The sequence below is a fragment of the Cokeromyces recurvatus genome (genome assembly GCF_025118155.1).
Source record: "Cokeromyces recurvatus strain NRRL 2243 chromosome Unknown BX663scaffold_46, whole genome shotgun sequence".
Taxonomy (NCBI): domain Eukaryota; kingdom Fungi; phylum Mucoromycota; class Mucoromycetes; order Mucorales; family Mucoraceae; genus Cokeromyces; species Cokeromyces recurvatus.
This window is the reverse complement of record NW_026251432.1, coordinates 75,603-103,476: the sequence shown is the minus strand read 5'-3', so window position 1 is coordinate 103,476 and position 27,874 is coordinate 75,603. Positions and strand designations below refer to the sequence as shown.

Genomic DNA, 27,874 nt, shown 5'->3' with positions numbered 1-27,874 from the left:
TACAGAATTCCTCTTCCCATTTATGGTATATTACACATATATATGTGATAAAATAGAAGACGCACACATACATACACATAGAGGGTTAAAATCAGCTGTATCTAACTTTAAAATACAATAATAAATGATCACGATATTTAACAATTTTGCAATAATATATATACTTGATCTATCTTTCTCTTTCTATCTTTTATTTGCCAATATTGCTCTACAATGATGAATGAAGATCAGATAGATCTTTTGAACACAAAAATTAGACAAGAAGATAATCAATTAATAAATGAACAAACACCTTTAATCTCTAAACACTTTCATGATATAAACATAGACAATAAATCAGGTACAAGTGAATAGAAATTACTTTTTTTTCCCCCTTTTTGTATTTAAGCATGTATTATTTAGTCATTTGTATAATTAAAAAGATTTACCAAAGAGTGCTTGGACAATCTATTTTATTTAGTCTCTTGCCATCTATACTACTTGGATCGATTATTTGGTTTGGTACAACACCAACAGATGAACTTACATTAACATCTATTCGACTTTTGGCTGTATTTACAAGGTAACAAGAAAAAGGAACCAAAGAAAAAAAAACCCCATGTTTGTTCTATTAGGATAATAAAGTTATAATCATTATAAATATATATATATATGTATATATTTACTTAGCTGCATATTTGCTTTAATAACTACATCAGTTGATACATCAGTCCTTGTTCTAAGCGCTCTTGTATTATTATCCTTGACTAGCTCATTTCAATGTAGGACAATAGACAGTAGTCGTAGCATTGAGTGCAGACTCTGTGGTGAACTTGATCCAGTCACAGGAACATTATTAAATTGTCAGGGTCATAATCAAGCCTTTTACCAATCACTTGAAGGATTTTCAAGCTCAGTTGTATGGCTGATCTTTGCTGCCTTTCATTTAGGGAAAGCAGTAGAAGTGACAAAACTTGGGAAAAGAATTTCACTTTTGATGATTCGCTCATTTGGTAAACGTGTTTTAGGACTTGCTTATGCTATTCTTTTATCAGGTATATATATATATATACATATAATGCTAGAAACATTAATAATCATGAATGATAGAATTATTATTGGCTCCCTTTGTGCCTAGTAATACTGCTCGTGGTGGTGGTATCATTTTACCTATAGTTAACTCAATTGCTATTTCATTCAATTCTTCACCTTTACAAAATCCAAAAGTAAATGAATTTTTAATATTAGTAGGCGCTCATGCAAATTTATTATCCGCTTCAGCTTATTTGACAGGTAATTTATAAAATACATATTCAACATTTTGATAATTCAACGTTTTTTTTTTCTTCTAATTATCACAAAGGTATGGCTCCAAATCCTATTGTTTTAGCAAAAGCTAATATGTTGTATCCAAATTTGCATTTTGACTTTATGAAATGGATTACTGGAAGTTGTGTACCTGTTTTTGTATGTGCTATCCTTTCACCTCTTCTTTTATCATGGTCTTGCGGTATATTTAAAATGGACAAAGACAATCAATTAGAAGGAGGATCCTCTTTAGAATCAAATGAAGACGATAATATAACTTTACATGCTTTTAAAGAACTAGAGGAAATGGGACCTCTGTCCCTTAAAGAATGGGTACATATCATACTATAAATATGAAATATGAACCCCCCCCTCCCCAAACAGAAATAATAATCAATTTTAAGTATAAATAGCAACTTTGTATTGTCCTTTGTATATGTTTAGCACTATGGATTACTTCAAGTCATACTGGTATTGATACTACTTTGGTTGCATTATTAGGTATAACCGTTTTACTCTATTTGGGTACTATGACTTGGAAAGATGTTACCAATAATATAAACGCTGTAAATATATACATATACGTATAAATATATATTATTTTTTTACTTTCTCTCTCTCTCTCTCTCTCTCTTTCTCACTCTTTTCCTATCCCCCTAAAAGAAAAAAAATTTATATGATTCATATATTTATATAAATAGTGGGAGACACTCTTTTGGCTAGGTGGATTTATCACAATGGCTTCACAGTTATCAGAATCAGGTGCATCCAGATTTTTAGGACTTCAAATCTCACAAACTATTGAATATTTCAAGTTACCTGCTGTACCTTCCTTAGCTATCGCATATTTCTTTACTACATTTATGTTTTCATCATTAAGTGCACATACAGTAGCCTTTGTAGCAACCTTTTTTGATGCAGGTCATGCATTAGAAGCAAATCCCATGATATTAACTTGTTTATTAGCTTATTTTGGTGCATTAGGTGGTTGTATGGTAATAACGAAGTATATATATATGTATTGTATAATTATCTAATATATATATGTAGACAACTTTCTCTACTGGAAGTTTTACCATGTACTTTGCTTCTGGATATGTTAGTCGTAAGAAATGGTTTATCGTTGGTATCCAAATGGCAATATTTTATCTGACTATTTATTTTACCATCGGTATGGGTTGGTGGAAGATTCTTGCTTGGTATTGAACTAATATATGCTTGGATAATAATAATAATAATAATAAAAGAAAGAGAGAAATAATTTATTAAAATATAATAGTAAGGAATGAATAGTAAGTCAGTAAAATTTTTTTCTTTTTTTTAAAAAAAAAAAAAAAAAAGAAATGGATTTCTCTCTTCTCTCCAATCCCACTCTTTTTATCTTTTTTTTTTTAATATCTATCTAAATCTAATCTAATCTAATCTAATCTATAAACTAGTTTCTACTTTTTTTTTTCTTTTTTTGATTTTTCTTTTTTTGATTTGGCCTCGATCTGATCTAATATATCATGATACAAGTTTTGAAATACTTGTTTACTGTATATATTTGGATGACGAGTGAGACCATTATGATGTATATGTTCCTTGATTTTAATACCAATCTTTCCTCTTGCCCATCTTGCTTCATAGATCAAAATAAAAAACAAGATGTTTTGATGGTCATAGTTGAATGTCTTGTGTTCTTTATCTTCCTTTGGAATATAATGATCTATGACGTACCGTTTACAACTACAATTCACTTGATATCCCTCAGTGGAAAGGATCTCGATCCCTAATTGATATAGTACATGTTCCAAGTTTTCCATGAGTTCTTTCCGTGACATACGAAATAAGTGATTTCGATTATTAAATTGAAAGATACTCTTAAGTGAAGTTTTTGTTGTTACCATGGATAATGAAGAAGAAGACGATGATGATGATAATGATGATGATGATGATGGTGAATTTGATTTTTTAAGTTTATGTGGAGCAAATTCTGATATACTAGTTGTCATTACGATAGGTCTAGAAGTAGATTCACCTTCAATAGGATGAATAGGATGATGATGATGATGAGTAGGGGATGTAGGACTCAAGTAGGAATTAGGAAAATCTTCATGAGAGATGGGGTCCAATGAAAGTTGAGTGGAGTTTTTACGATGCATAGATAATCTTTTCCATGAAGGTCTTTTAGGATGGTCTACATGTATCGTCGATTGATGTTCTTGAGTTGATAGAGTCGTATTCTGTTTAAAGTCCAACTTTAACCAGCGAGCCTTTTTTCTGGCTGCTACTATTAAATTAGTTGAGGGAACTAGGTTATGATTATATTCGATTCTAGTCTTTAGTAGTTGGCTTTCATTCGTTGTTGATGATGTCGTAGTAGCAGTAGTAGTAGATGATGAAGTAGTAAATGGGATACTACTCGAAGATGGTTTCTTTGCTTTATTTTCTCCCATGGATTGCTTTGTAGTAGTATCCTCATCATTTGTAAATGAATTTTCGTGATTTATATTTTTAATAGTGGGTGATCGAATGATGCCAAGCTTCTTGACAGCTTGTAAACTTTTCTTTCGTAAAAGAAGCGTGGCAGCAGCAGCAGCAGCGGCGGCTGTAGTAGTTGCTGTTGTTGTTGTTGTTGAAGAAGAAGAAGATTGTTTAGTTTTCAAGTGACTAGAGTTAGATGAATGATCGGTGAAAGGAGGTAAAGCAGGTAATTTTTTAGATGCATCATATGTTCTTCTTCGTGTTAAAGTCATTTTGTTATTGACATGACTAAAGTCTTGTAGTAAGGAACTTGAATGATTTGATTTTCTGCCTGTCACAAATGTACTAGTGGATCTACTCAGAGCATTTTTAGGAGCAGAGGGTGCACTTAATAATTGTTTTTTCCTTTCTTCTGTCTCCTTTCTTTCCTTTACGAGATAATAGATTGAAATGAGAGGATCGTACATGGCAGGTAATGATTGAAAATCATCCGATAGGTCTAATTTCTTTTTACGTACAGTAGATGACAGACTACGTCGCCACCGAGATTTATTTGTTAGTTGATCGTCAAGGGCTGTAGAGATTTGATAATTTTCAACAATTTTTAATGCAGCCTCTTGATAAGCAGGGAAAGAGATGATCTTTGTTAATTTTTCCTTTATCTCTGACGGATTACCTAATCCAAACCCATCCATCCCTTGAATAATCTCCATATCGATCCTTTCAAGAGGTTCTCTGCGTGGTAGATAATTTCGAATAGGTTCTTCATAACCTTTATTCATCCAAGGATGCGCTTTAATACCTGTTAACGTAATACGTCGACCAGGATCCACAACAAAGATTCTAGATAATAAATCTACACACTCTTTCCCTAAATGTTCAGGATACTCCTCTATCACTCCAGTTTTAATCTTTTCATGTAATGCTGGTAGATTACTATCATCAAACGGAACCTTCCCACACACCAAGACATACAAGACAACGCCAAAACTCCAAACATCTACTTCAGGTCCAGTATACTGTCGAGCGTTTAACAACTCTGGTGCAGCAAAATAAAGTGAGCCACAAAACGTATCCAATTGTTGAGTAGGTGAATAGAGATTGGATAAACCAAAATCAATAATCTTTAATTGTTCAGTACGAGTAATAAGGATATTTTCAATTTTCAAATCTTAAATACATTATTAATAAATTTGCTTATATAGTAAAATTATATCAAAAAAGAAAAAAAAAAGATACTGACCTCGATGAACAATTGAATTTCTATGACAATAATCTATAATTTTATTATAGATAAGTATATATATTGACACATACACATATATATATGTATATATAAAGTGATTGAAGGAGGAAAAGAAAAGAGATTTCCCTTTTTTTTTTTTTTTTTGTATGGATGACATGTATATAATATAAAATACCTATTGCACTAATAATTTGTCGTGAAAATTTTCTTGCTAGTTTTTCACGTAGCTTCCCATTTTTGATGATATAATCTAATAATTGACCACCGTCGACATATTCTAAAAACATGTAATATTTATCTCCCTCAGAGATATATTCTTTTAATTGACAAATGTTTGGATGTCGTAATAAACGCATAATAGCCATTTCTCGAATTGTTCTCTGTTCTCTTTCTTCAGGTGTATCCTTTGGATCCCTTGGTTTATTTGAGTTTAATTTTATCAAGTTAGGGTCCATTTTAGGCATGATTTTAACTGCATACTTTATAATATATATATATATGTATTTATTTATATGTGTATTTTAATTAACTTGCTATTATTATTATTATTTCATCTAATTTTTATTTATTTATTACTTTTTGTTTATGAATATCATCAAGACATTCAGCTAACTTCACTTTCCCCATTGAACCTGCTCCAATGGTTTTTCGATAAATAATATAATTTTGAATCTGCATCACTTGATGACGTTCAGAATGTTTACGAGTTAATCCATCTTTAGTTGCTTTCGTTGAAACAACACTTGAACGTCGTCGAGCACTATTATTAACTGGTTTCTCTTCGCTTACTGTCATAAATTATAAAAAAAAAGAAATTAAGTAAGAAAAGAAAAAGAAAAGAAAAGAAAGGATAAAAAAAGAAAAGGAAATAATAATAATAAAAATATGTTGAATTCCTTCTTAGAGAAACTTTGTTTTTTGTTACACCATTTTGTTAAAAAAAAAAAAAAAAAAAAAAAAAGGAGGGGGCTTGGGGGAGAAAGAGTAGAAGAAAAGAATAATGTCATGTTTGAAGGGGAAAGAAAAGAGAGAAGGAGAGAGAGAGCGAGAGAGCGAGAGAGCGAGAGGAAGGTTAAGATAAAGAAACTACCTAAAGAAAAAAAAAAGAGGTGAAATTAAAAGAGAACTTTTTTCATCATGATGTTGGAGTATTGTATTATTAGTTTGATTATGAAAGGAATTTCAAATGTAAAATCAACAAGAATGTCTGTGCCATTTTTGTTTTCTCTCTCTCTCTTTTTTTTTTTATTTTCTCTGCCCTTAAAAATTCCTTGAAATTTAATGAAAACGATGCTCCTTTCCTCTCCTTTTTCTCTTCAAGGGTATATGATTAATAAAAATATAACTTCTTTAAATGGTTAAATATTACATAAAGAGAACAAGACTATCCATCATAGATTACTCTATATCTTTCTTTCTTTTTATTCATTAGAAAATACTTGTTCAAAATAATTCATACATGTGATATTTGGAATTACAAATAAGCTTTTTTTTTTATGGTTATAAACCTGAAATAAAATAGAGTAATGTGAGCATTTTCTCTATGCAAATACATACACATGTGTAACTTGTATTTATTTATCCATCATACACACTCAAAATGTGTAAATTTTGGGAGTAAACTCTTATTATTTAATATATAAAAAAAAAGAGTCAAGTAGAAGAATCTATAAAGTCTCCTCTATTTCAATTATATATTTTAATCGCAAAAAAAAAAAAAAAAAAAAAAAAAAAAAAAAAAAGTAACACACACACAGTAGTTGAAAATCCCATTTTTTTTTAGTCTAAATCGATTTCCTTTATGTCTCACGGTTAAGAAGTTTGTACTGTTGTTTACCTAATATATATGTCACAACCATGTACTTTTTACGTAATATAGTCAAGATAGTGATATTTGAATGGAATATATATATATATATGTATATGTATATGTATATGTATTTCACGACTAGCAAACAGAAACATTAGGAACATATGCCCTTATTGTTGTACTTGCTCATTCATTTCTATCTTTTTTATGAAAACGATATTTACTTTCATTCATCAGCCTATTTATCTAATAGAGCTATATCACTTACCTTTTTTTTTTCAAAGCAGTAGGGTATGTTTGTATTAGAAAGGGGAAATAAAAGTATCATACAAGTCTCTTAATTCGATTTAAACAAACGATATATTTATACACATATATTTATTTAGAAAAATACGATAATGAGAATAAAGGAATTATTTGATGTTCTATTTGTATTCAAATATCTATAGTTAATACAGTGTATTTATATCTTTAATAAAAAGTTTATATAGGAAAATAAAAAAAAAAAAGAGAGAGAGAGAGGGGAGGGGAAATAATAGGAAGGACGAGCTACCTGATCGATTAAATACGTCTCTAAATGGCTAAATAAACTCCGGCCTATGAGGTAAAATCTACTAGCAATTGTAGTACTATGTCCCGTGCATTCTTTTTATGTACTTACTTTAAGCTGTTATACAAATGGCACGTTTTAACTGCAAAGAATAGCTCCATTTATAACGATGATCAGGGAAAACAAACAAATAAAGAAAGGGAGAAAGAAAGAGAAAAAGGCTTATAAAGAGTTAAGTGGTACCTAATCTATCAGTTTATATATTTATAGAAACCTGCTTGAACAAAGAAAAGATTTCCAGATCGTATCATAAATTATGTTTTAGAAGCCTACATCAAAAAGAGACATTTGGCTTTTACTAATTATTAAAAAAAAAAAAAAAAAAGGTGTAACAATATATCTTTAGACAAAGTTACTAAAGAACTGGTAGATTTAGGCAAGATATATTTAAACTTGTTCTTTTGTAGAAGGAAGATTACTGATACCAACTTGTTGATTCTTCTTTTAAAGCCCTCCAAAAAAAAAAAAAAAAAAAAAAAGATAAATCATTTATTAGTCAAAAGTGCTTACGACTACTTTGTTTGAAAAGAAAAGGGAACTGATCTTTAACGAAAGAATGAATGATATTTGTATAACGTTATTCTAAACTATATGAATAAGAATATACACAAGCACTTTTTTAACCTTGTGTTTGATTTTTATTTTTTATTTTTTTATTAGTTTGCGCAAATAAATAAAGTGTAAAAGGTCATGGGGATATCTTTTATTTTTGTGTATGTGTGTGTGTGTGTGTATGTATGTATATATGTGTACATATGTGAGTCAGTATGTATGTTTGTATGTATGTGTGTGTGTATGTGTGTGTGCGCGTGTATGTGTGTATGTATGTGTATATACAACAATTGACTAAGCCTACTTTTTTTTTCTTTTTCTTTCTGTTTCTTTTTTGTTTCGCTTTATTTATTACTAAAAAGGTATTTATCATATTCATGAATTTCCATTGTATTTATTGTATTCATTTAATACAATGCATGACCAATATTCACTCTTTTTATCTGGAAAATGAGTTTCCAAGTATTTACGAACAAATGGACATGTTGGTATCACCAGCAATTTTAACATTTTTACCCATTGGAAGGCTCGACTTAATAGTAAATCACCCAAACCTTGATGTCGATATGCAATTGGTATTTCCTAATATAAAAGAAAAATATATTATTATTACTATTCCCGCTGTTGTTATTATATGTATTTCTATTTTAATATTTTACAATATGATAAAATTCAATTATATTTTTACTTTTAGTTGGTAAATAACATAATGCAGCTAATGATTTCTTTTTTTTGAATTTTTTTTTTTTTGGCATTCTTTTATTTATTTATTTATTTTTCTTTTTTTTTCTTCTTCTTACCTGTAGTCCCTTTTGTATCTAATTGAATTTTAAACATACAATAACTGGGATCATGTATTATATCTTCTGCATGAAAGATAGTATTATCGTTGACAGGAGAAATGGGTATTGTAATCTCTCTTTTCTTTGTATCATCATTAAATGGTATTTTATATCGGGTGGTGAAGGTGGTGATAAGGGTCGTGAGTGTGTCATTTCTGTTGTTGTTGTTGTATTAGAAAGCTTTCTACGTTTACGTCTATCCAAATCGGACAGTACTCTGGTGCTTGTTTGAAGTGACAAAACGAATAAAAAAAAAGAACCTGATTTATATATTTACAAAACTATACAACATAAAATAAAAGAAGAAGGATAATATTTAATAAAATAACAATAATAATAATAATAAAAAAAAGGAGAAATAAAAAACTGGGAGTTTAAAATTTAAAGGCAATCTGGAGAAAAGAGAAAAAAGATCTTTTTTTTTTTTTTTTTTTTTTTTTTTTTTTTTTCTTTTTGTTTCGATTCCAGTATAAAAATTAAGCAATTCATAAATGAGTAGTAATTCTACTCCCATTCTATTTTACTTGAATTCACATGATTTCTTATCTTTTTATTATCTCCATGTATTTTAACATACATGAAAATCTAGATTCTTATGAAAATAGACACACACAATTTAAATTCCGTCTTTTAGAAAAGAAGAAGAAAAGATAATAAATGCTTTAACTGAAGAAAAGGGAAATTATTATTTTTTCGCATATTCAATAATGTAAATGTGTTATTATAAAGACAAACATTTGAAGAAAGAAAGAAAGAAAGAAAAAAAAAAGAGACTTTCTTCTAGACCATTTCAATTTTGATAAGTATCATCCATCTAGAACTAACAACTACCCGAGAATTTTTTTTTTGTTTTCTTCTTTCTATTTTTATTCACTTGATCGTTACTTTAAGAAAAAAATTATTTGGTTCCTGATTGGTCTGAGGAATACTAATGCTTTCTTCGCCTTATTGATTATTATCCCATATTAAAAATACGTACCATTTCCATCCGCTTTTGCTCTTTTAAACCTATAATTATATCGACAAGGATAACTCTCAGATCCCTTCAAACTATCTTTATGATTCCAATGTATTGAGTAATTTTCAGTCAGCAAAATCGATGGACCTTTTTTCTTTCTTTCTTTCTTTTAACTGGTATAAAAAATAAGGGGAAAGACAAATGATATAAAGTGGTACTAATAAAGTAACTACTAGCAGCACTATAAAATTAGATGCTGGGAGATTTAGAATGATAGGGAGACAAAGTTGAAGACAACAAAAAGCTTTCAAATCTTTATATAAATACAGCTTCCTTGTTCTATTGGTCCATAGTAGAGTGTCATTAAGTTGACTTACTGACTTGCCTTCTTCAGATAGTGTCCAAATGGAGCGACAGCTACTTTCGAAACAGTAGACAAATACTTTCTAGGTTGTTCAATATGAAACTTCTCAGGATTAAAAATAAAACTGACATCAGTAAACTTTTGTATAACTTGTTTTATTTTGTACACATGTAATATGTTCTTTCCAAAAAAAAAAAAAATAGCTTCTTGTAAACGGTCAACTATTTTATTATTCATCTTTGGAACATTAGATACTAAGACTAAATCGAGTAAAGGAGTATTGAGACAAGGTCTGTGCCATTTACGATGACTAAAGAGATTTTTTTTTTTTTTTTTTTTTTTTAGGTGCTTATGTTAAAGGAGAAGTTTCCCGGTTAGAATTAAGTGATACACATTCGATATATTTTGTCCCTTTAACGTAAGTAACACTCTATTTCTTGCATAATTGGCAAAAAGTTTGAAAGCAATTCAATAAGGAGTACGATACACATATTTTTCTCCACCACCACCACTACCTCCTCAGGAAATGTATCTAAACATATAATAAATCCAGGTACCGTACAAAAAAAAATTTGTAGGGTATCAAACCATTTTATCTGAAGAAAAGGTTAGGATGGATTTCATAAAATAGTGTATTGCTGTTCTGCACCGTAAGATATATTGTTAGGTTTAGATGTGTCATTAACCACGTCCTTTTTTTTTTTTTTTTTTTTTTCAATAACAGAACCTTGATTAGCATGTTTCATTGCTAAATTAATCCAATTACATCATGAATATTTTAAAGAAAGTAAAAGAATTCCAAATGTTATTATCATTATCACCATAAATAGTAGTTAAAGGTTTTAATGTTGTTTTCAAAACATTTACTACTAGTATTGTTAAAAGTTACAACCATCACAGTACTATATACATTTTTTAATTATTTCAATATTATACTTATCAAAAATTTGATATCTGTACGACTAAAGGAATGTATTGAAGTTTTCTATATTGATAGGTGCAACGAGAGGATTGTTTTAGTATTAATACTTTATTTTTTTATGATGTTTACAATCATAGTTTACAGGATTATCTGAATTGTCTACGTCCATCATGTTATCGGCAGCAATAGTTTGATGAGGGTTACATTTCGAATCCCAAAATAGTCAAAGTAAAAATTATTATTTCCAGGAGTAATGGTGGCTGCCAGGTAAGCATATCTCACAGTTCTTCAAATATGGATGAGTTGGTGGCTTTCCTCCTCCTCCTCCCCCACCTTTTTTTTTTTTTTGGAGCAGACAGCAGTTTATTCTTTTGACCAACGTAGATTTTCAGTACTATTGTGGCAAATAGGTGAAGGTGAGACAGAGAGTGGCTGATGAAAGAATATCAGTCTTGATAGGATCATTAGGACGAGTAGACAGTCAATATCTTGAAAGGATATACGTATTCAACACTAATTGCACGAACTTTAAGCCAGAAAAATAGAGACAGTGAGAGAGCAGCTCTTAAGAATTTCACTGAAACCTAAGGATTCATGCGAATAGACATAAGACGAGTTCAGTAATAGTCCTTAAAGTCAAGTTAATTTGAATGTACTTGACAAGTGCAAAAAAAAAAAAGTAGTATCTAGCAAATCCCCTCTATGGACTTATGAACTTTACCAATCCTTTCGCTCACTATTCCCTTGAACGATTGCCAGTATGATAAACCAGCTGAGACTTTGGATAAATTGAATCAAACACAGAGGTAAGAGGAGGAAATACGAGAATATTGAGAAGGACAGTAAGATTGAATAAACGAATACCTTAAAATCTTAAATGTAATGAGTCAATTTTAGTCGCTTTTATCACGTAGTTAGTTAAGTTATTCATCCCGATATATTATTCGTTACCCCCCCCTTGAGCAAGCTTTCAAGAGGCTATTTTAAGGTTGCGTTGACTCGAAGATGGGTTGATAATATCATGTTCAAGATACTATGTGGAGGGAACCAGAAACTGCCGTAGACCCAGAATCATTATCACCAAAGGTAGAAGTATAATTTATGATAGGGTCCTGATTATGGCTAGGTAAACATATCTTTAATACCTATCAGATATGAAACCACTATAGATCCTTGTGAGGAAACAGGAATATTCGTTTCTTTAGATGATATGAAAGGTAATAGAACAAGATTAAGTGTTAAAATAAAAGTAATTATTCGAATTTTTTTTTTCAAAGGAAGAGAGAGAGAAAGAAAGAGAAATGAAGGAATACTTATAAAATTTGAATGTTGCAAATAAAAAAAAAATAGGGCATAATTCCAATACATATCATAATAGTAAAAGAGATATTGATAATGCACAAGAAAAAGGAGAAATAAGCACTACATATAGGCTTTCCAAAAGAAAAGAAAAAAAAAAGAAGAAATAGCTATTTATATAGTCACGTATCTAAATTGGTTTCTGTGAATAGCTAATAATACATGAAACTTATAAAGCATCACAATAACAGTTAAAAAAAAAATAGAATTTGAAGCAGTAAATGGATCATGCATGTTTTTTAGAATCTTTTATTACTATTTTTATCTTCTATACATTTTTTTTTTAAAAAAAAAAGGAATCTATATACAAAACATAAAATTGAAATGATAATACATAAAGCATTTAAATAACAACTTCTTTTCCAGTTTTCAATAAATTAGGTACACAATGATGTAAAGAGTTAAGGAATGAGGAAAATTGATCGATTTCAGTTGTACATTGTTCTAAAATATGTTCTTGGTCATTGATAGTTTTTGGTCTGTTATCATATTCCAGTGGTAATTGATCTCTCATATAAAGTAACTCGTTTGCCATGAACTCTAGTGTTAGCCGAGCATCTCTAATATAGGCTTCCATTGCATCTATTTGTTGATTTATCGTGTCAGTATCTTCCTATATTATAAATAATAAGTAAGTAAATAAATAAATAGATAGATAGATAGATAGAAAACACAACTACTTACAAGAAGGTTATCCATTTGTAATGCTATTAAATTGATTATCTTGTCTTCAAAGATATTTAATAAATGATTACTTGAGACAAGTCTAGAAGCTAACTTATTTAATTGTATTTCAAAAGAGTATAATTTAGAAATCATAGTAGTTATAAAGTGAATAAAGTAAATAATTAACAAACAGTATTTATATATTTATAGGAAGTAACTGTTAACATAGAAAATCTTATTTTCCAATTTTCTATCCAGTGTAAGAAAAAAAAATAAGCACCAATAATTTCTTCATTCCTTTAAAGAGCCCTATTTCCTTTTCCTTTTTTTTTATATTTTTTCTCTTTTCTTAACAAATTAAGTAACTAAAAAAATTTACATTTTAATCCTATTACTAATATTAGCGTTTTTTATTTTTTGTTATTATTGTATATGCTAATTATAATATCTAAAAATACATACATTATATTTATATTTTGTTTCTTTCTCCATCATAAAAAAAATCACTCACATATAGTATTTCTTTCTTATTTTATTTTTCCAAAAGAATAAAGAAAAAAAAAAGTTAATAAGAAAGTATATGAAAAGAAAAATTCATCATCTTCGAAAAGATACTTTTTTATCTTTATTTTATTCTGACAATTGAATATGTGTGTAGAAAAAAATTTTTTTGACAATTTTTTTTTTTTTTTTTTTTTTTTTTTTTTTTTTTTTTTTTTTGGAATATAGAGTATATATTTTTAGTTGTCGGTTAAAAGTAAAAGAGAAAGAATGAGGGAGGATGTGAATATAGTTCTTACATAATGCTTGTAAGCTAGTTTTTCTTTTTTTTCGAGTTAGTATAAATGTTTATTCTAGAAGGAATACTTCTTTGAAATATTTAGAATAATAATAAAGCATAGAAAAAAGAAAGAAAGACTATGTGTTTAGACGCGAATGATATAATTTATTATTTTTTTTTAACAAAGTTACATATGGAATAATTAAAAGAAATTTTAATTTTTTGATACTAAAGATAAAAGGGTGGGTTCAGTAACGACACTTGATTCTGGTTCATGTAACATTGTATAAATTAATGTCCATTGAATTCTATGAATAGCCCACAAACCAACTTGCCACCACCTTAATGTATCCTTTTCCATATAACGTAAAGCTCTGATACCATCCCAATAACCAAGACCTCGTTGATGACCATAAATCTTCACTATTTTATCAACTTGTTCTTTATTCTGGTGAACTATAGGTGTATTATAAGTTAAGGCAGTTTGCAACTTCTTTGTGTAAATTGGAAGTAAAATCAAATCAAACGGTGATCTATAAATAAATGGGAAATGATAAGGAGATGTCATGGGGGACAGACGAAGATGCATCAAGATAGCACCAGGAATAATACAGAACCAGGAATAGCCTAATGTATACAAGGCGTACATAGTCTGGAAGATCGTAATTCTTCCTGTATGATGCTTGTCAAATGCCTCTAAACGAATAACAATACTATTTTCATTCTCTTTTTTATCTTCTTTGACAATCTCTTTACTCTTTTCATATACTTTATTTTCCTTTTCCTCTTGTTCCTTTTGTTCTTTTGTAGGCTCAACTTGTTTTAACTCTAAGAAACTATTTAGAATTCCTTATTTATATATGTATATCTATTATATAGCTTATCCTTACTCTCTTCTTCAATAAGTTGTTCATTATTTCCTTGTTCATTTTGAAGATGCTTTCTTTCATCTTGCTTAGCTCTCTCCAAATAAACAGTTTCTTCATCATAAACTGGATGCTGATCTACATGAGAAACAGCGGGAGGGGGTGCATTTTCAAGATTAGAGCCAGTAACATCAGCAAATGATTTCTTTAATTGAGAGTCAACTACGAATATATATGCATATATGTATTAAGAGAAAAAGAGAGAGAGAGAGAGTAAGAAAGTGATAAGAACTCACACACATACGAAAAAGAAAATTATATCATAGTTCGCATGTATATATTCACAGGGTGATACTTTACCATTTGATTCTTTATATATATCTTCTTCTTCTCCTACTTGATTGAATCTTGAAATTTCGGAATACATTGCCTTTTCTTCTTTGTCAGCCTTTTCTTCTGCCATTAAATTCGATTGAGCTAAGGTAGGGAAATTATCATCATTGATAGCCAATGAATCTTCTTTTTCTTGAAGTTGATTTTTTATGAGCTCTTGAGTACGATCACTTAAAGGTTGATTTTCAGGTGGAATTTCTTTTGCAGCTACTTTAGCAAAACTTTGTGAAGGAGGAACAGGTGGAACATGAACAGAAGGCTGTTGTAACATATCATTGACATCTGGTATATCAGACAGAGGAGGCTGATCCTGGTTTATTTGATTATTCATATCATGTTGAGGTTTAGGAAAATCTTTGTTAGAAGCTACATCGGCAAATGATCTATTAGGATTTGGTGGCTGAATAGAATCTATAAAACATGATATAAGAAAACTATATTCTCTCTCCCTCTCCCTCACACACACACACACACACACACACACACACTTCTTTATTACCTTTTGAAGTTGTAGTTTCAGCAGAGTCATTTAATAAATCACCAACACCACCTGATGCAGGCAATGGTTCCGTATTTGTTTGTTTGAGGCTTTCTTGAGGAGTAGGAAACTCTTGAGATTGTTGTTCTTCGTGTTCAACAACTTCAGCGTATGTAGCATGTTGTTTATTTTCTGCCCATGCATTAGGATCATGATTTATCTTATTTGTTTGTTGTTCATTCTTAGGTACAGTTGCAGCGTTTTCAGAATGAGGCTGTGCAACTTCAGCCCAAGAAGAGCCTAGTGTAGACTTTTCCATATTATTATCATTTGTTGTTGTTGTTGTTGTTGTTGTTGTAGAAGCCGTGTTAGTGGCTTCTTCAAGAGTAGGAAATTCATTTTTATCCATTTTATTTTTTTATTTTATTTTATTCTTTTCAAATAGGCGCGTGTGTGTTATCTTTAATGTATCTATTACAAATTAAAAATATAACCTACAAATTAATTATGAATTAAATAAGGGAACACGAAATGAAAAAGCTTCTTCTTTTATTTACCTTGGTTTTTTTTTGTTAAAAGAAAAGAAAGGAAAACGAAAATAAATGTATAAAAAGACAAAAAATAAATAAATAAGTAAATAAAAAATGGTTATTTATTTATTGATAACCTGGGGAATTCATTTTTTTTTTTTTTTGAATAGTAAATATGATGTCATTTTAATAATTTCTCTCTCTCTCTTTTTTCTCTTTTTTTTTCACTATCTTTTTATTATTAGTATTGCTGTTATTAGTATTGTTCTTTTTCCTCTTTTTTAGATTTGTTATTTTACAATACGTTTAAATAAATTCTGATAATAATTTATTTTGTATACACACTGTTTGCTTACCTCTGCTATAAATACCGCATAATTATTATATGCAGCTTATTTGTGTCACAAATATCCAATAATAAATTTACATTTAAACAGGTTGTTAAAAGGCAAAAATTACATAACTGGAAATACATGATGTAAAATTGGATAATTACATAATATTATTCTGAATAGATAATGATGTAGGAAAGGAAGGAAATAAAATAAATAGACAAACAAACTATATATTTGTATATTTATCTAAATATATATTACGTAATAATTGTGTACAAATGTATGTAATTTTTGATTTTTTTTTCATATGAAAGTGTACAAGTATAGATTCTATTAACTTGTAGAAGAATCAGTAGTACATCTGCTCTTTTCTCCTATTACACATACCCCCCAACTTAATATGTCAACTATATACTACATACGACTATATTCCATATACATATTTTATTTTAGTCCTCTTATTTGTTGTAAATGATCTATTTATATATAAATCTAACCCATATACAAGCCATATGAGTATAATTCATAATAAGAAAAGATATAAGTGGTTCATTCTTACACTTAATGATTCTACTATCGTAAATGTGACTTTTCTACTAAATAAAGACAAGAAGGAAAGTCTTGATAATTATTAGACTGAAAAGAGTACAAATAAGATGTAATACAATCGATTATCCAAAATAGCTAATCACTTTTATTGTCAAATAAAAGAGAATTTACCATTAAAAGGCCTGGAGTATACTTTATTCATCTTGAATATTTCTATCGTCCATTTTTTTTTATGTTTATACATATAAATGCGTCTTAGACACACATACACGCATATACATATGTATATATATATGTATATACATATTTTTGATTTGTGTAATTGTATGTAAGGCATCAAATGAGTGCATACTGCAAAAAAAAAAAAAAAAAAAAAAAAAAAAAAAAAAAAAAACAGCGACTAGTAATAGCAATATGGCTGTGCTACTGTGGCTGAGATAGTATGTGGTGTATATATACAAATGTGTGTATTTTACCCTGAAGTATATATTTTTCTATTTTATATACACAGATTGAATATCATTTTAATGCGTACTACGTATGGCAATATTGTTGATTTAACATGAATTTTATAGACATTCAAAACTTATAGGTAGAAAAAAAAAAATAGTAAACAAAAAAAGTCAAGTTTTTTTTTCTTTCATATGTCTCTCTCTATTTCTCCTCCCTCCCCCAAACCACTCCTAACTGCCCCCCGCCCACTTCTCCTTAGCCCCTTGTTTTTTTTTATTTGTTTAAACAGGTTGAAACGTTTACTATTTGAAACTCCAACAAAAAGATAATTTAATCTTCTACTATGTAGTTTTTCATCTCAGTTTATTTTTTTTGGTTGTGTAGCAACAAATTATCGTCATTCTTCGTAGAGTCTAAAAAAAATTAAAGTTTATATACAAACAAATTATTTATTTCCTAATCTTCTATAACATATTTCTAATACATTTATAACTTGTATCATGATTATTCAATATTTGAACCAAAACAAACAGAGATGTCATTCATGATTATATTCAATGATTGCCAGTAACTATAAAAAGTCCTAGTTAAATGGGGGGAGGCTAAGTGCATACGGATCAAAGTAGTATTCCCAGTAATAAAAAAAAAGATAGTACAAAATGGTAATAGATGAGTACAGTCTTTATCATAAACATTAGGTGATTGTACACTTCATCCTTGTTATTATCAAATCAATTCAAATAACTAAACGGTACCTATCACACACAATAAAATTATACTTTTTTTTTCTTAAAAAAAAAAGATGATACATTCTATCTCCGTTCAAAAAAACATCTTGCGTCGTGTGTATGACTATGGGAATATTTTTTTTCTCTCTTCTTATAGATTATGTATAAAAAAATTATTCTCGGAATAGTTAAAAATATGCTTGTTAATACAGTAAACACTTTTAGTTTTTTTTTTTTAAAAAAAAAGAAAAAAAAAACTAAAAATAAATAAAAAAACTTGCAGCTCTTTGCATTCTCTCTTTTATTTTATTTTTTATTTATTTATTGATATTTTTTTTTAATGTCGCACTAAAAGAGAACTTTTTTTTTTCTTTTCCCGCTTATAGTATTATTTTTTACTGTATGAAAATAACAATGACATTTTTTTTTTTAAAAAAAAAGGTACACCTAAAAAAATGGTTTCACTTTAATTTATATTGTCGCAGATCACGATAAAGCAATATAGCAGAAAGGAACAAAACCAGGAAATTATAAGAAAACAAAAGAGAGAGAGAAAAAAAAGAGCTATTACTTTTTTAGCTTTCAATCCTTTATTATTCATTGTTTTTATTCGTCTTTATTTTATATTTGGTCGTCTTATTTTTTTTTAAGTTTCCGAAGAGGTTTTTTTTTTCATATTTATTTAAAGTCTTTCCTTTATTTTTTTTTTTTATTTCTTATTCACAATCTTTTTTATTGTAGCGTAACACGAATTTCGGAAATATCATTTTTATATCTTCCCCTTTTACATTAGATCTAACTTAAAACTCTTTCTTTTTAATCTCTTTTCTCTCTTTTTTTTTTTTGTTTTGTTTTTCTTTTCTTATCATTTTATTATTGATTCCTTTATATAAAAAATGAATTCTGTTCATGATTCTAAAGGTTGGCAAAATCCTATTTCCCATCAAGCTCCACTCCAAACCCCACCCATTGCAATCGACTCAACATCATCTCCTAAGCCTTCTTCTCCTTCTCCTCCTCCTCATGGAAATCATAGTGGATATTCTTCTATGAATCATTATCATAATCCAGAACAAAAACAAAATACGTAAGTTATTGTTTATAGATAATATACATACATACATATACAAATTAGATGGTTACTATGGTTGTATCATAGTAACTATGCAATTTATGTCAATTATGCTGTACCTGTCGCTATTTTAGTGTACAACAGATACAACAATAAAATAACATATTTTATTTACACATATTTTTATTATTATTATACATCATAGACAACAATCATACACAACTTCTTTAGAATTAAACCCAACTAATAGACTAAATGGGTAAGCTTTCTCTCTCTCTCTCTCTCTCTCTTTTCTTTTTTCTTTCTTTTCTTTCTTTCTTAAAATGTATATACGTATTATATTTATATACATCTATATATACATGCTTTCCTTATCCTATCAAATTACATTTTCTTTTGAACTCAATTTTAATTGGTTCAATCATTTCTTTCTATTCTATATATTATCGTTACTACCTAACTAACTATAATATCTTCTCCTTAATTTTTTTTCTTTCTTTTTTCTTACTAATTTTCTCTTCTTCTTTTTTATTTTATTTTAGAATGATTGCTCATTCTCAACCTGGCACTCCTCGTCCAGAAAATAATAACAATTCTATTCCTGATTCGTCAACAGAAGAACAATTAGGATTGTATCGTCAACCTACTACTTCCTTTGGTACTCGTAATGTTGTTAGGGGAAGAGCAAGTATATTTTCAACTGAATTAAGTCCTTATTTCAGTTCTACAAAACCATTTGATAATCTTTATGCAGCAGACCAAACTACTTTGTAAATATTTGACTTTTTTTTTTATTTTTTTTATTTTATTTTTTTTTTTATTTTTTACACCTCATATTAACTTATTTCTTCTATTATTATTATTATTGCTTCAAAAAAAAAAAAAAAAAAGATTAACGGTTCGTATACAATCCAAGATGGATCGTGGTTTCTTTTTGGCTGATAACGATTGGACTTGTTATAGACGTAATTACTTTCAAGTGAGCAGTGTGTTTTCTATTCATGGTTTCAATCATTATTATTCACTTAATGAGCCTCGTGTCTTTGTTAAAACAATGGAAGACGGTCCATTAGAGCCTGTACAGCGTTTCCTACTTGGTATCTCTGCTCGAGTAGCAAATAGTGATAAAGAGATTGAAATCATTCAACATACTCCTAAGCGTGATAAGGGGCCTCAATTTAAACCTTCACCTAAACCTATTATACCTGGTGGTAACTTATCAATGAGTTCTGTTGCCAGTAATCAAAATATTGTATCCTTTGAACGACTTCAGTTCAAGACCGCAACCGCTAATAATGGTAAAAGAAGAGCTGCTCAACAATATTATATTTCTGTTGTCGACCTTTATGCTGAAACAGATAGAAATCAAATGGTCAGAATTGCTTCTTGTCAATCAGCTCCTCTTGTTGTCAGAGGTAGAAGTCCTGGTCATTATGCTGATAATCAAGCGCGTCGTTATCCTACTACTACTACTACTACTAATAATAATAATAATAATAATACGAATACGACTACTTCGAGCCACCCTATGACTCCTCAGCCTACTCCACCTATTCAACAGGAGCATTCTCGTCCTTTCATGTTCCCCTCATATCCTAAACCTGAAACACCTCCAACTATGTTACATCATGGATATGACCAACAACATCAACAACCTTCTTATTCTTATTATTCTTCTTATACTCCTTATCCTAGTATTCAACCACCTCAACATCAATTATCACCCAATATTTCATCACCTATTCCTCATCCTGCTCTTCCTTCCCCTTATGCTCATCACTCTGCTGCTGCTGCTGCTGCCGCTGCTGCCGCTGCCGCTGCTGCATATGCTATTCATGATACCACTACTACCACCAACACCACTACAACAGCAACCACCACAACCAACCATCATGATCCTTATGCAAATGAAATTTACCATCCAAATCCTACACCCGATGAACCCAAATTACATCATCCCTTTATGCAACCTACATCACTTGAGTCTCCTCATTATGATTGGCAACGTGCTCGATACAACAGCGCCTCCTCTGGGTCCTCTTCTGTTCCATCACCTGGTGCTCAGTCTGGTGAACCTCAACACAATTATTTCTCTCACCCAGATGCTCGTCCTTATTCACCTACGACTCCTACTTCTTATCCTCCTTCAATGATACATTCATCAAGAAAATATAGTGTCTTGAGTAAACATCATCCTCATCCTCATCATCAACAACAACAGCAACAACTCTCATAACTCTTCCTCTCTTCTCATATTTATTAATAATATCCACATCCCCAAAGCTTTCTCTATATATAAATATGTATACACTAATTATGAAATAATCTATTATATCTCTCATATATATACATAAAAAAGAAAAAAAAAGAAAAAAAAAAGACATACCATTTTAATATTATGTGTGTGTATGTGTGTATGTGTTTTATATATCAATATACATATCATATAAATAATAATAATAATAATAATAAAGGACTTGTTTATTTATTACTCATTATTTACGTTTTCAGAATGGTTTATTTTTTCTCTTTGTTGTTGTTCATCTATAAAGTCATTTAATATTAAATGTCTCACATTATCAATAAATTGCTTTTCATCTTCTTTCTCTATAAAAAGATGTGCCCTTAAAGAATCTAATAACTTTTCTAATCTTGTTTGTGAACCGAAATCAGATAGCATATTCACTTTACTATTTACGAAAAAAAAAAAAAAAGAATTAATAAGAATTATAATCAATTTTCAATTCGCTTACTGTTCATAATCCTTGTATTCATTGACAAGTTCAGTAAATTGATGTAGAATATCACTTGAGACCTGCTCATTTTGTAACACTGTTTTACGACAAGCATACGGTACACCTATTGTTCCCCCCCATCCCAAAAAATCAGATAAGTTATTGTTTAATTATACTTTTTTTTGACATAAATAACTTACGAAATGAGTGTAACTCATCCCATTCTTTACTGATATGCAAGTACTGAATTTGTGAATATTCACTCAAGATTTCAGGGTCGTATGGTGTTACAATCACACCAATAAATGGCTCATCCCCTGTTTCTTCTTTAAATAATGTCTAATACAATATATTAATCCCCCTTTTTTTTTTCATTCATTTTTTATTTTCTTCTTTTCTTACGTACTTGATAGGATGTTTGATTCTCAATATCTCTTATACTCGGGTGAGGCTCAAAGGTTGGATGTGAATGATACCAACCTACTACATTATAACCTTTTTCAGCAAACCACTCTCTTGCCTTCATTTCTGATGCAGGATCCATTTCACATTGAATGCCTGTACTTGTACTTCTACAAGGAAATACTGTCTTGACTTGCAATATCTTTGTTTCTCCTTTTTTAATGAAATTACCACCCAGCAATCCGATAATTTCAGTATGTGCTAAATGTGAATGAAAATCCATAACTAACTAGCGAAAAAAAAAAAGGTCAGCTACTGACAAAAAAAAAGTGAAACTATATAAACTTACTAAAGCATCGCTATTAATCTCAACTTCAAATGGAGGAGGTACTCCTTCATGATTATAATGTTCGGTAGGCACTAATCTAAATGGATCATATCCTCGTCCAAAATCATCTCCACCATAATACTGTGGTATTCTTTTGATGACACGTTTCGGTTTTGTATCTAAGAAGAAGGGAACAATAAACAAGTAAATAACGTGTTATAAAAAGCTTTATCTTGATCAATTTATGTTTACCTAATCTAACAATCACTTGGTGTTCAATCACTCTTCCTTCCAGCTCTCTAGGGTCAACCCTGAAATAAAAATAAAAATAAAAATAGCAGAAATATAAATAGATTATACATAATAAATACAAATAAATAAATAAAATAACGTACCATTCACCATGTTCATTTCTTACTTTTCTCTTTCTTGGTCCATCATAATTAATAACCAAATCTGCTGCATGAAACATATCATCATCCTGTATTTGTTCACGTGGAACACGTCGAGGTGGTCTAGGCGCACTTGTCACACAACCTACATTAATCGCACCAATGGATTCTAAATATTCATGAACACGTCCAATCGCATTCACATCACCACAATCCTTTAAACCCTTTCTTGCACTTGTTTTCGTAAGATATCTTGGTCTACATGCTTTCCAACATGCTAAAATATGATTACGGATTTTTAGATATCGATCAGGTGTCTTACTGTGTTTATGCCTGAACCATTCCGGATTTTGTATTCTTTCATCTTCTGTGATTTCATTGGGTGAAAATTCAACTGTATTTGTTAATGGCTCTTCATCCTTTTGGGTATCATCATTTGTATTAAGGGTATCAGGGCTTGTATGAGTATTATTTATAATAGAGTCATCAGTATGAGTTGTAACAGGAGAAGGAGCCATAGTACAAGTATCATCCTCATGTTCAAGTTCAGGTGATGGTGTATGATCATCAATACCGGGTATATCGCTATTTCCTATAATTGGTACCTTATCTTCTACTAAATCAATTTCATCATCGATTGATACTTCATCTTCTCCCTTTGATACTTGAGCTATACTATCTTCTTCTTCTTTATGCTCATTACTATTATCATTGTCATCAATAGATAAAATATCATCATCTATCTCTTTTTCTTCTTCTACTAATGGCTCTTCCTTTTTTAATGTGATAATTGGAGACTCTATCTCCACTGAAACGTTTTGTTTATTTGTTTGTACTAGATTACTTTCTATCTGTATTATGTAATATAAAAATTAGTTAGTATTGTATTCCTTAAATAGATTACTCCTAGTTTTTTTGTTTGTTTCAACCTTATCAGTCTGTTGAAGGTGTCTTGCATGATTTTTACATTGCAATGGGTTTCTTGTCTTGACATATTCAGATATTAATTTCCAATTTCCATAGCCAAACTTGGTCTATATTTAATACACGTAAAGTTTTATTCCTTATGTGTATACGCTTTTTTTTTTTTTCCTTACAAGTGCCTTTTTTAATAAATCGTCTTCTTCTTCATTCCATCTTGTATTGTGAGAAGGTAAAGATGCAGAAGATAAAGCTGTTGCTGAAAAAAAAAAAGTATAAATGTTAGTATCTATAACATATCAATTCAGGTTAATGAGAAAGAAACCTTCTTTTTTCCTTTTTTTTGACTGATCAGATGTTTTTTTATTTAAAGCTTTCCTTTTTCTTTTCTTTGCTGATTCAAGGGTTGTTATTGTGTTTCGTCCGTAATAATATTCTTCTTCTGCAAGCATTTGTTCGATCAATTTGCGAGATTCTTCATCCATGTCATGGTTGGTTGGTATTGATGCAGGTAACATTGTTGGTGATGGAACTTTTGTCAAAGGACTTTTTTTTTTTTTTACAATTAATTTATTGACTAAATTAACAAGTTTTCTTTTTTCATGTTTACCTTTTGATTAATTGATCAGCTTTTATCTCGTTGTCATCAATATCAATTATTTCTTCACTTTCATTCATTGTTAAGTCGACTCTAAATAATAATAATAAAAGGTTTAATTATTTTTTTTTTTTTTTTTTTTTTTTTTTGAAAAAAATGAGTGATTAATAGGATGAATTGGCATATGTTGTGACTTCTTTTCTAGAAGACGTGATCGGATCAAAAAAAAAACAGGTTTTTTGTTGTAAATAATATACATTGTATAGCACATAAATTATTTTCTATGATGATATCTTTTCGCATAAAACAGGTTGTAACCAGAAAGATAAAAACTTAAACATATAACGTCATCTATTTTATATACATAGACTAGATAAATTATTGGGCATTTATCAATGAATGAATTCTCTTACTTTTACTGTACATATTCATATAAAACGAAGAAGGGGAGACTATTTTTTTTTCCTTTACACAAAATAGGCTCATAGTTGTAATAGTGTTACATTCATAAATAGCTTAAAATGGAAAATATATATTTATTTTCGTACATATTATAGTAAAACGGGAAATAAATCATGAATCGTTTCATTTATTTATACATATTTGATATTTTAAGAAAAATAAAAAATAAAAAAGAAAGAACCTTATTACTCTGATTTTTCTTCTCTCTCTTTCTCTAACTTTATCTCTATATCTTATTCTTCTTCTTCTTTTTTTTTCTAATTTGTAATCATTATATTTATAGAATGTCTACAAACAAAGAAGATACAATAGAATCTGTTTCAAATGATAATCATAGCTCAAATGAATTATCTGTAAATGAAAAAGAGATACAAGACCATTCTAGCAATGTACCTCCTATACAACAATTAAAAGCAGAAGAATTATATAACAAAGATAAATACGATCTTTCAACTATGGAACCAGAAGATATACTCGCACTTTTACAGTAAGTTTATCATTTATTATCTATAGAAAAATAAAAGTATTAAAATATATATATATATATATATATATTAGGACAACCACTGAAGGCCTTAGCTCTCAAGAGGCTGCCTCTCGTATTGACAAATTTGGTTATAACCGCCTTGATCATAAAGAGGTGAATCCTTTATTACAGTTTCTTGGCTTCATGTGGAATCCTTTATCTTGGGTTATGGAAGCTGCAGCCATTGTGGCTATTGCTCTCTCTAATGGAGGTGGTGAGCCTCCTGATTGGGAAGACTTTATTGGTATCGTCCTCTTGTTACTCGCCAACTCAGTGATTGGCTTCTTGGAAGAACGTCAAGCGGGTAATGCCGTCAAGGCCCTGATGGATACGTTAGCTCCAGAGTGTAAGGTGAAGCGTGACGGTGAATGGTGTACGATGGAGGCCGCTCTACTTGTCCCTGGTGACATCATCTCTATCAAATTAGGCGATATCATTCCTGCAGATGGACGTCTGTTATCAGCTCATGGTCAGGTCTCAATGGATCAAGCCGCACTTACAGGAGAATCGTTACCTGTTAGTAAGGAAGCAGGGGATGAAATCTTTTCTGGATCGACGGTAAAGCAAGGTGAGGCTGAGGCAATTGTGATTGGTACCGGCATCAATACCTTCTTTGGGCGTGCTGCTAAATTAGTCATAGGAGGTGACAACACGGCGGGGGATGAGGACGTGGGCCATCTTCAAACGATTTTAGCCAAGATTGGTAACTTTTGTCTCTGTAGTATCGGCATCTTCTTGATTGCTGAAATCTTGGTCATGTATGCCGGTTTCCGTTATCGTTATCGAGATGGTATTGATAACTTGCTCGTTTTACTTATTGGTGGTATCCCGATCGCTATGCCCACCGTCTTATCCGTGACGCTGGCGATTGGTGCAAAACAATTGGCGGAACATAAAGCTATTGTGACTCGAATTACGGCTATCGAGGAGATGGCGGCCGTGACGATCTTATGTTCTGATAAGACCGGTACACTCACCTTGAATAAACTGGTTGTTGATAAGCCAACGATTAAAGCATATTGTATAGATGACTATGATATAGATCATGTCATCTTAATTGCTGCCTATGCCTCCCGTACTGAAAACCAAGATGCGATTGATTTCTGTATTATCAACTCACTCCCTAATCCACTGGATGCTAGGAGAGAGATTGAGGAGCTTGCGTTTGAGCCCTTTAATCCTACTATCAAGCGTACAGAGATTACATATAGAAAGAATGGCAAACTCTACCGTGCTACAAAGGGCATGTCTCATTTCATCTTGGATCTCTGTACTCGTGACAAGACAGATGAACAGATTCAGTTATTGAATGAAGACGTGAATGAATTTGCGCGTCGTGGGTTACGTGCCCTTGCAGTAGCTATTGAGGAAATTGAAGGTGACGATATGACAGAGAATGGTAAAGGAGGAGGCTTTCGTCTCATTGGTCTTTTACCTATCTATGACCCACCTCGATCAGATACAAAGGAAACAATTGATCGTGCTATTGAATTAGGAGTCCAGGTAAAGATGATTACAGGTGATCAGCTTGCGATTGCTAAAGAAACGGGTCGTCGACTGGGTATGGGAGATAATATGTTTTTATCAAGGACACTAAAGGATGGCCCACCAGCAGGGTCAGGCTATAGTACGGTGGATGAACTTGTCTTGCAGGCTGATGGGTTTGCAGGTGTCTATCCTGAGCACAAATATGAGATCGTTCAACGACTTCAAGCCATGAATCATTTGGTGGCTATGACAGGTGATGGAGTCAATGACGCACCTGCTCTTTCCAAATCGAATGTAGGTATCGCTGTTGCAGATGCTTCAGATGCAGCTCGTTCTGCTGCAGATATCATCTTGACCGAACCTGGTCTCTCCGTCATTATTGAAGCCCTGATTCATTCACGTCAAATCTTTCAACGTATGCGAAATTATTCCATCTATACATGTTCAGTGACGATTCGTATCGTCGTTGGCTTCTCTGTCATGTGCTTTGCTTATCGATTTAATTTCCCTCCCTTCATGGTCCTGATCTTGGCTATTTTAAATGATGGTACAATCATGACGATTTCCACAGACCGTGTAAAACCTTCACCTTTCCCTGATCAATGGAATCTCTTTGAGGTCTTTTCGTATGCAATCATGTACGGTCTTTATCTTGCTGCTTCCACAGTTGGTTTCTTTGCCATCATCTATTACACTTTCTTTTTCCAAACTCACTTTGGTGTTGAAGAATTTGGTAGCCCTAATGAGGGTGTACT

The 27,874-nt window shown here is 30.5% G+C and overlaps 7 protein-coding genes across 7 annotated transcripts; 2 read left to right on the top strand and 5 right to left on the bottom strand.

Annotated features, from left to right (window-relative positions):
• Positions 1 to 213: 213 nt before the first annotated feature.
• BX663DRAFT_556218 (Sodium/sulfate symporter) lies at positions 214 to 2,493 on the top strand (the record flags this gene model as incomplete). Its single annotated transcript, XM_051531698.1, has 8 exons — positions 214 to 340; positions 403 to 562; positions 670 to 1,034; positions 1,090 to 1,272; positions 1,343 to 1,620; positions 1,701 to 1,853; positions 1,989 to 2,282; positions 2,338 to 2,493. The coding sequence occupies 8 exons, from the start codon at positions 214 to 216 to the stop codon at positions 2,491 to 2,493; spliced, it is 1,716 nt and encodes a 571-aa protein (XP_051378007.1).
• Positions 2,494 to 2,633: 140 nt separating this feature from the next.
• BX663DRAFT_526356 (kinase-like domain-containing protein) lies at positions 2,634 to 5,944 on the bottom strand. Its single transcript, XM_051529892.1, has 4 exons — positions 5,576 to 5,944; positions 5,175 to 5,478; positions 4,997 to 5,029; positions 2,634 to 4,924 (listed from the first exon to the last, which is right to left on the bottom strand). The coding sequence occupies exons 1-4, from the start codon at positions 5,792 to 5,794 to the stop codon at positions 2,730 to 2,732; spliced, it is 2,751 nt and encodes a 916-aa protein (XP_051378006.1). The 5' UTR covers positions 5,795 to 5,944; the 3' UTR covers positions 2,634 to 2,729.
• Positions 5,945 to 8,073: 2,129 nt separating this feature from the next.
• Positions 8,074 to 9,215, bottom strand: BX663DRAFT_526352 (uncharacterized protein). Its single transcript, XM_051529891.1, has 2 exons — positions 8,631 to 9,215; positions 8,074 to 8,553 (listed from the first exon to the last, which is right to left on the bottom strand). Exons 1-2 carry the CDS (start codon positions 8,724 to 8,726, stop codon positions 8,347 to 8,349), a joined length of 303 nt encoding a protein of 100 aa, XP_051378005.1. The 5' UTR covers positions 8,727 to 9,215; the 3' UTR covers positions 8,074 to 8,346.
• A 3,466-nt stretch (positions 9,216 to 12,681) lies between these two features.
• BX663DRAFT_526340 (uncharacterized protein) lies at positions 12,682 to 13,447 on the bottom strand. The gene is made up of 2 exons (XM_051529890.1): positions 13,101 to 13,447; positions 12,682 to 13,029 (listed from the first exon to the last, which is right to left on the bottom strand). The coding sequence occupies exons 1-2, from the start codon at positions 13,233 to 13,235 to the stop codon at positions 12,760 to 12,762; spliced, it is 405 nt and encodes a 134-aa protein (XP_051378004.1). The 5' UTR covers positions 13,236 to 13,447; the 3' UTR covers positions 12,682 to 12,759.
• A 560-nt stretch (positions 13,448 to 14,007) lies between these two features.
• Positions 14,008 to 15,998, bottom strand: BX663DRAFT_526337 (uncharacterized protein). The gene is made up of 4 exons (XM_051529889.1): positions 15,622 to 15,998; positions 15,090 to 15,533; positions 14,754 to 14,951; positions 14,008 to 14,691 (listed from the first exon to the last, which is right to left on the bottom strand). The coding sequence occupies exons 1-4, from the start codon at positions 15,917 to 15,919 to the stop codon at positions 14,078 to 14,080; spliced, it is 1,554 nt and encodes a 517-aa protein (XP_051378003.1). The 5' UTR covers positions 15,920 to 15,998; the 3' UTR covers positions 14,008 to 14,077.
• A 3,033-nt stretch (positions 15,999 to 19,031) lies between these two features.
• BX663DRAFT_526336 (uncharacterized protein) lies at positions 19,032 to 21,680 on the top strand. The gene is made up of 4 exons (XM_051529888.1): positions 19,032 to 19,282; positions 19,473 to 19,526; positions 19,810 to 20,037; positions 20,159 to 21,680. The coding sequence occupies exons 1-4, from the start codon at positions 19,092 to 19,094 to the stop codon at positions 21,501 to 21,503; spliced, it is 1,818 nt and encodes a 605-aa protein (XP_051378002.1). The 5' UTR covers positions 19,032 to 19,091; the 3' UTR covers positions 21,504 to 21,680.
• On the bottom strand, positions 21,679 to 24,745 carry BX663DRAFT_462573 (uncharacterized protein). The gene is made up of 11 exons (XM_051523973.1): positions 24,656 to 24,745; positions 24,371 to 24,591; positions 24,222 to 24,304; positions 24,054 to 24,158; positions 23,128 to 23,975; positions 22,985 to 23,043; positions 22,754 to 22,911; positions 22,409 to 22,693; positions 22,203 to 22,341; positions 22,021 to 22,126; positions 21,679 to 21,957 (listed from the first exon to the last, which is right to left on the bottom strand). The coding sequence occupies exons 1-11, from the start codon at positions 24,721 to 24,723 to the stop codon at positions 21,756 to 21,758; spliced, it is 2,274 nt and encodes a 757-aa protein (XP_051378001.1). The 5' UTR covers positions 24,724 to 24,745; the 3' UTR covers positions 21,679 to 21,755.
• Positions 24,746 to 27,874: the final 3,129 nt, after the last annotated feature.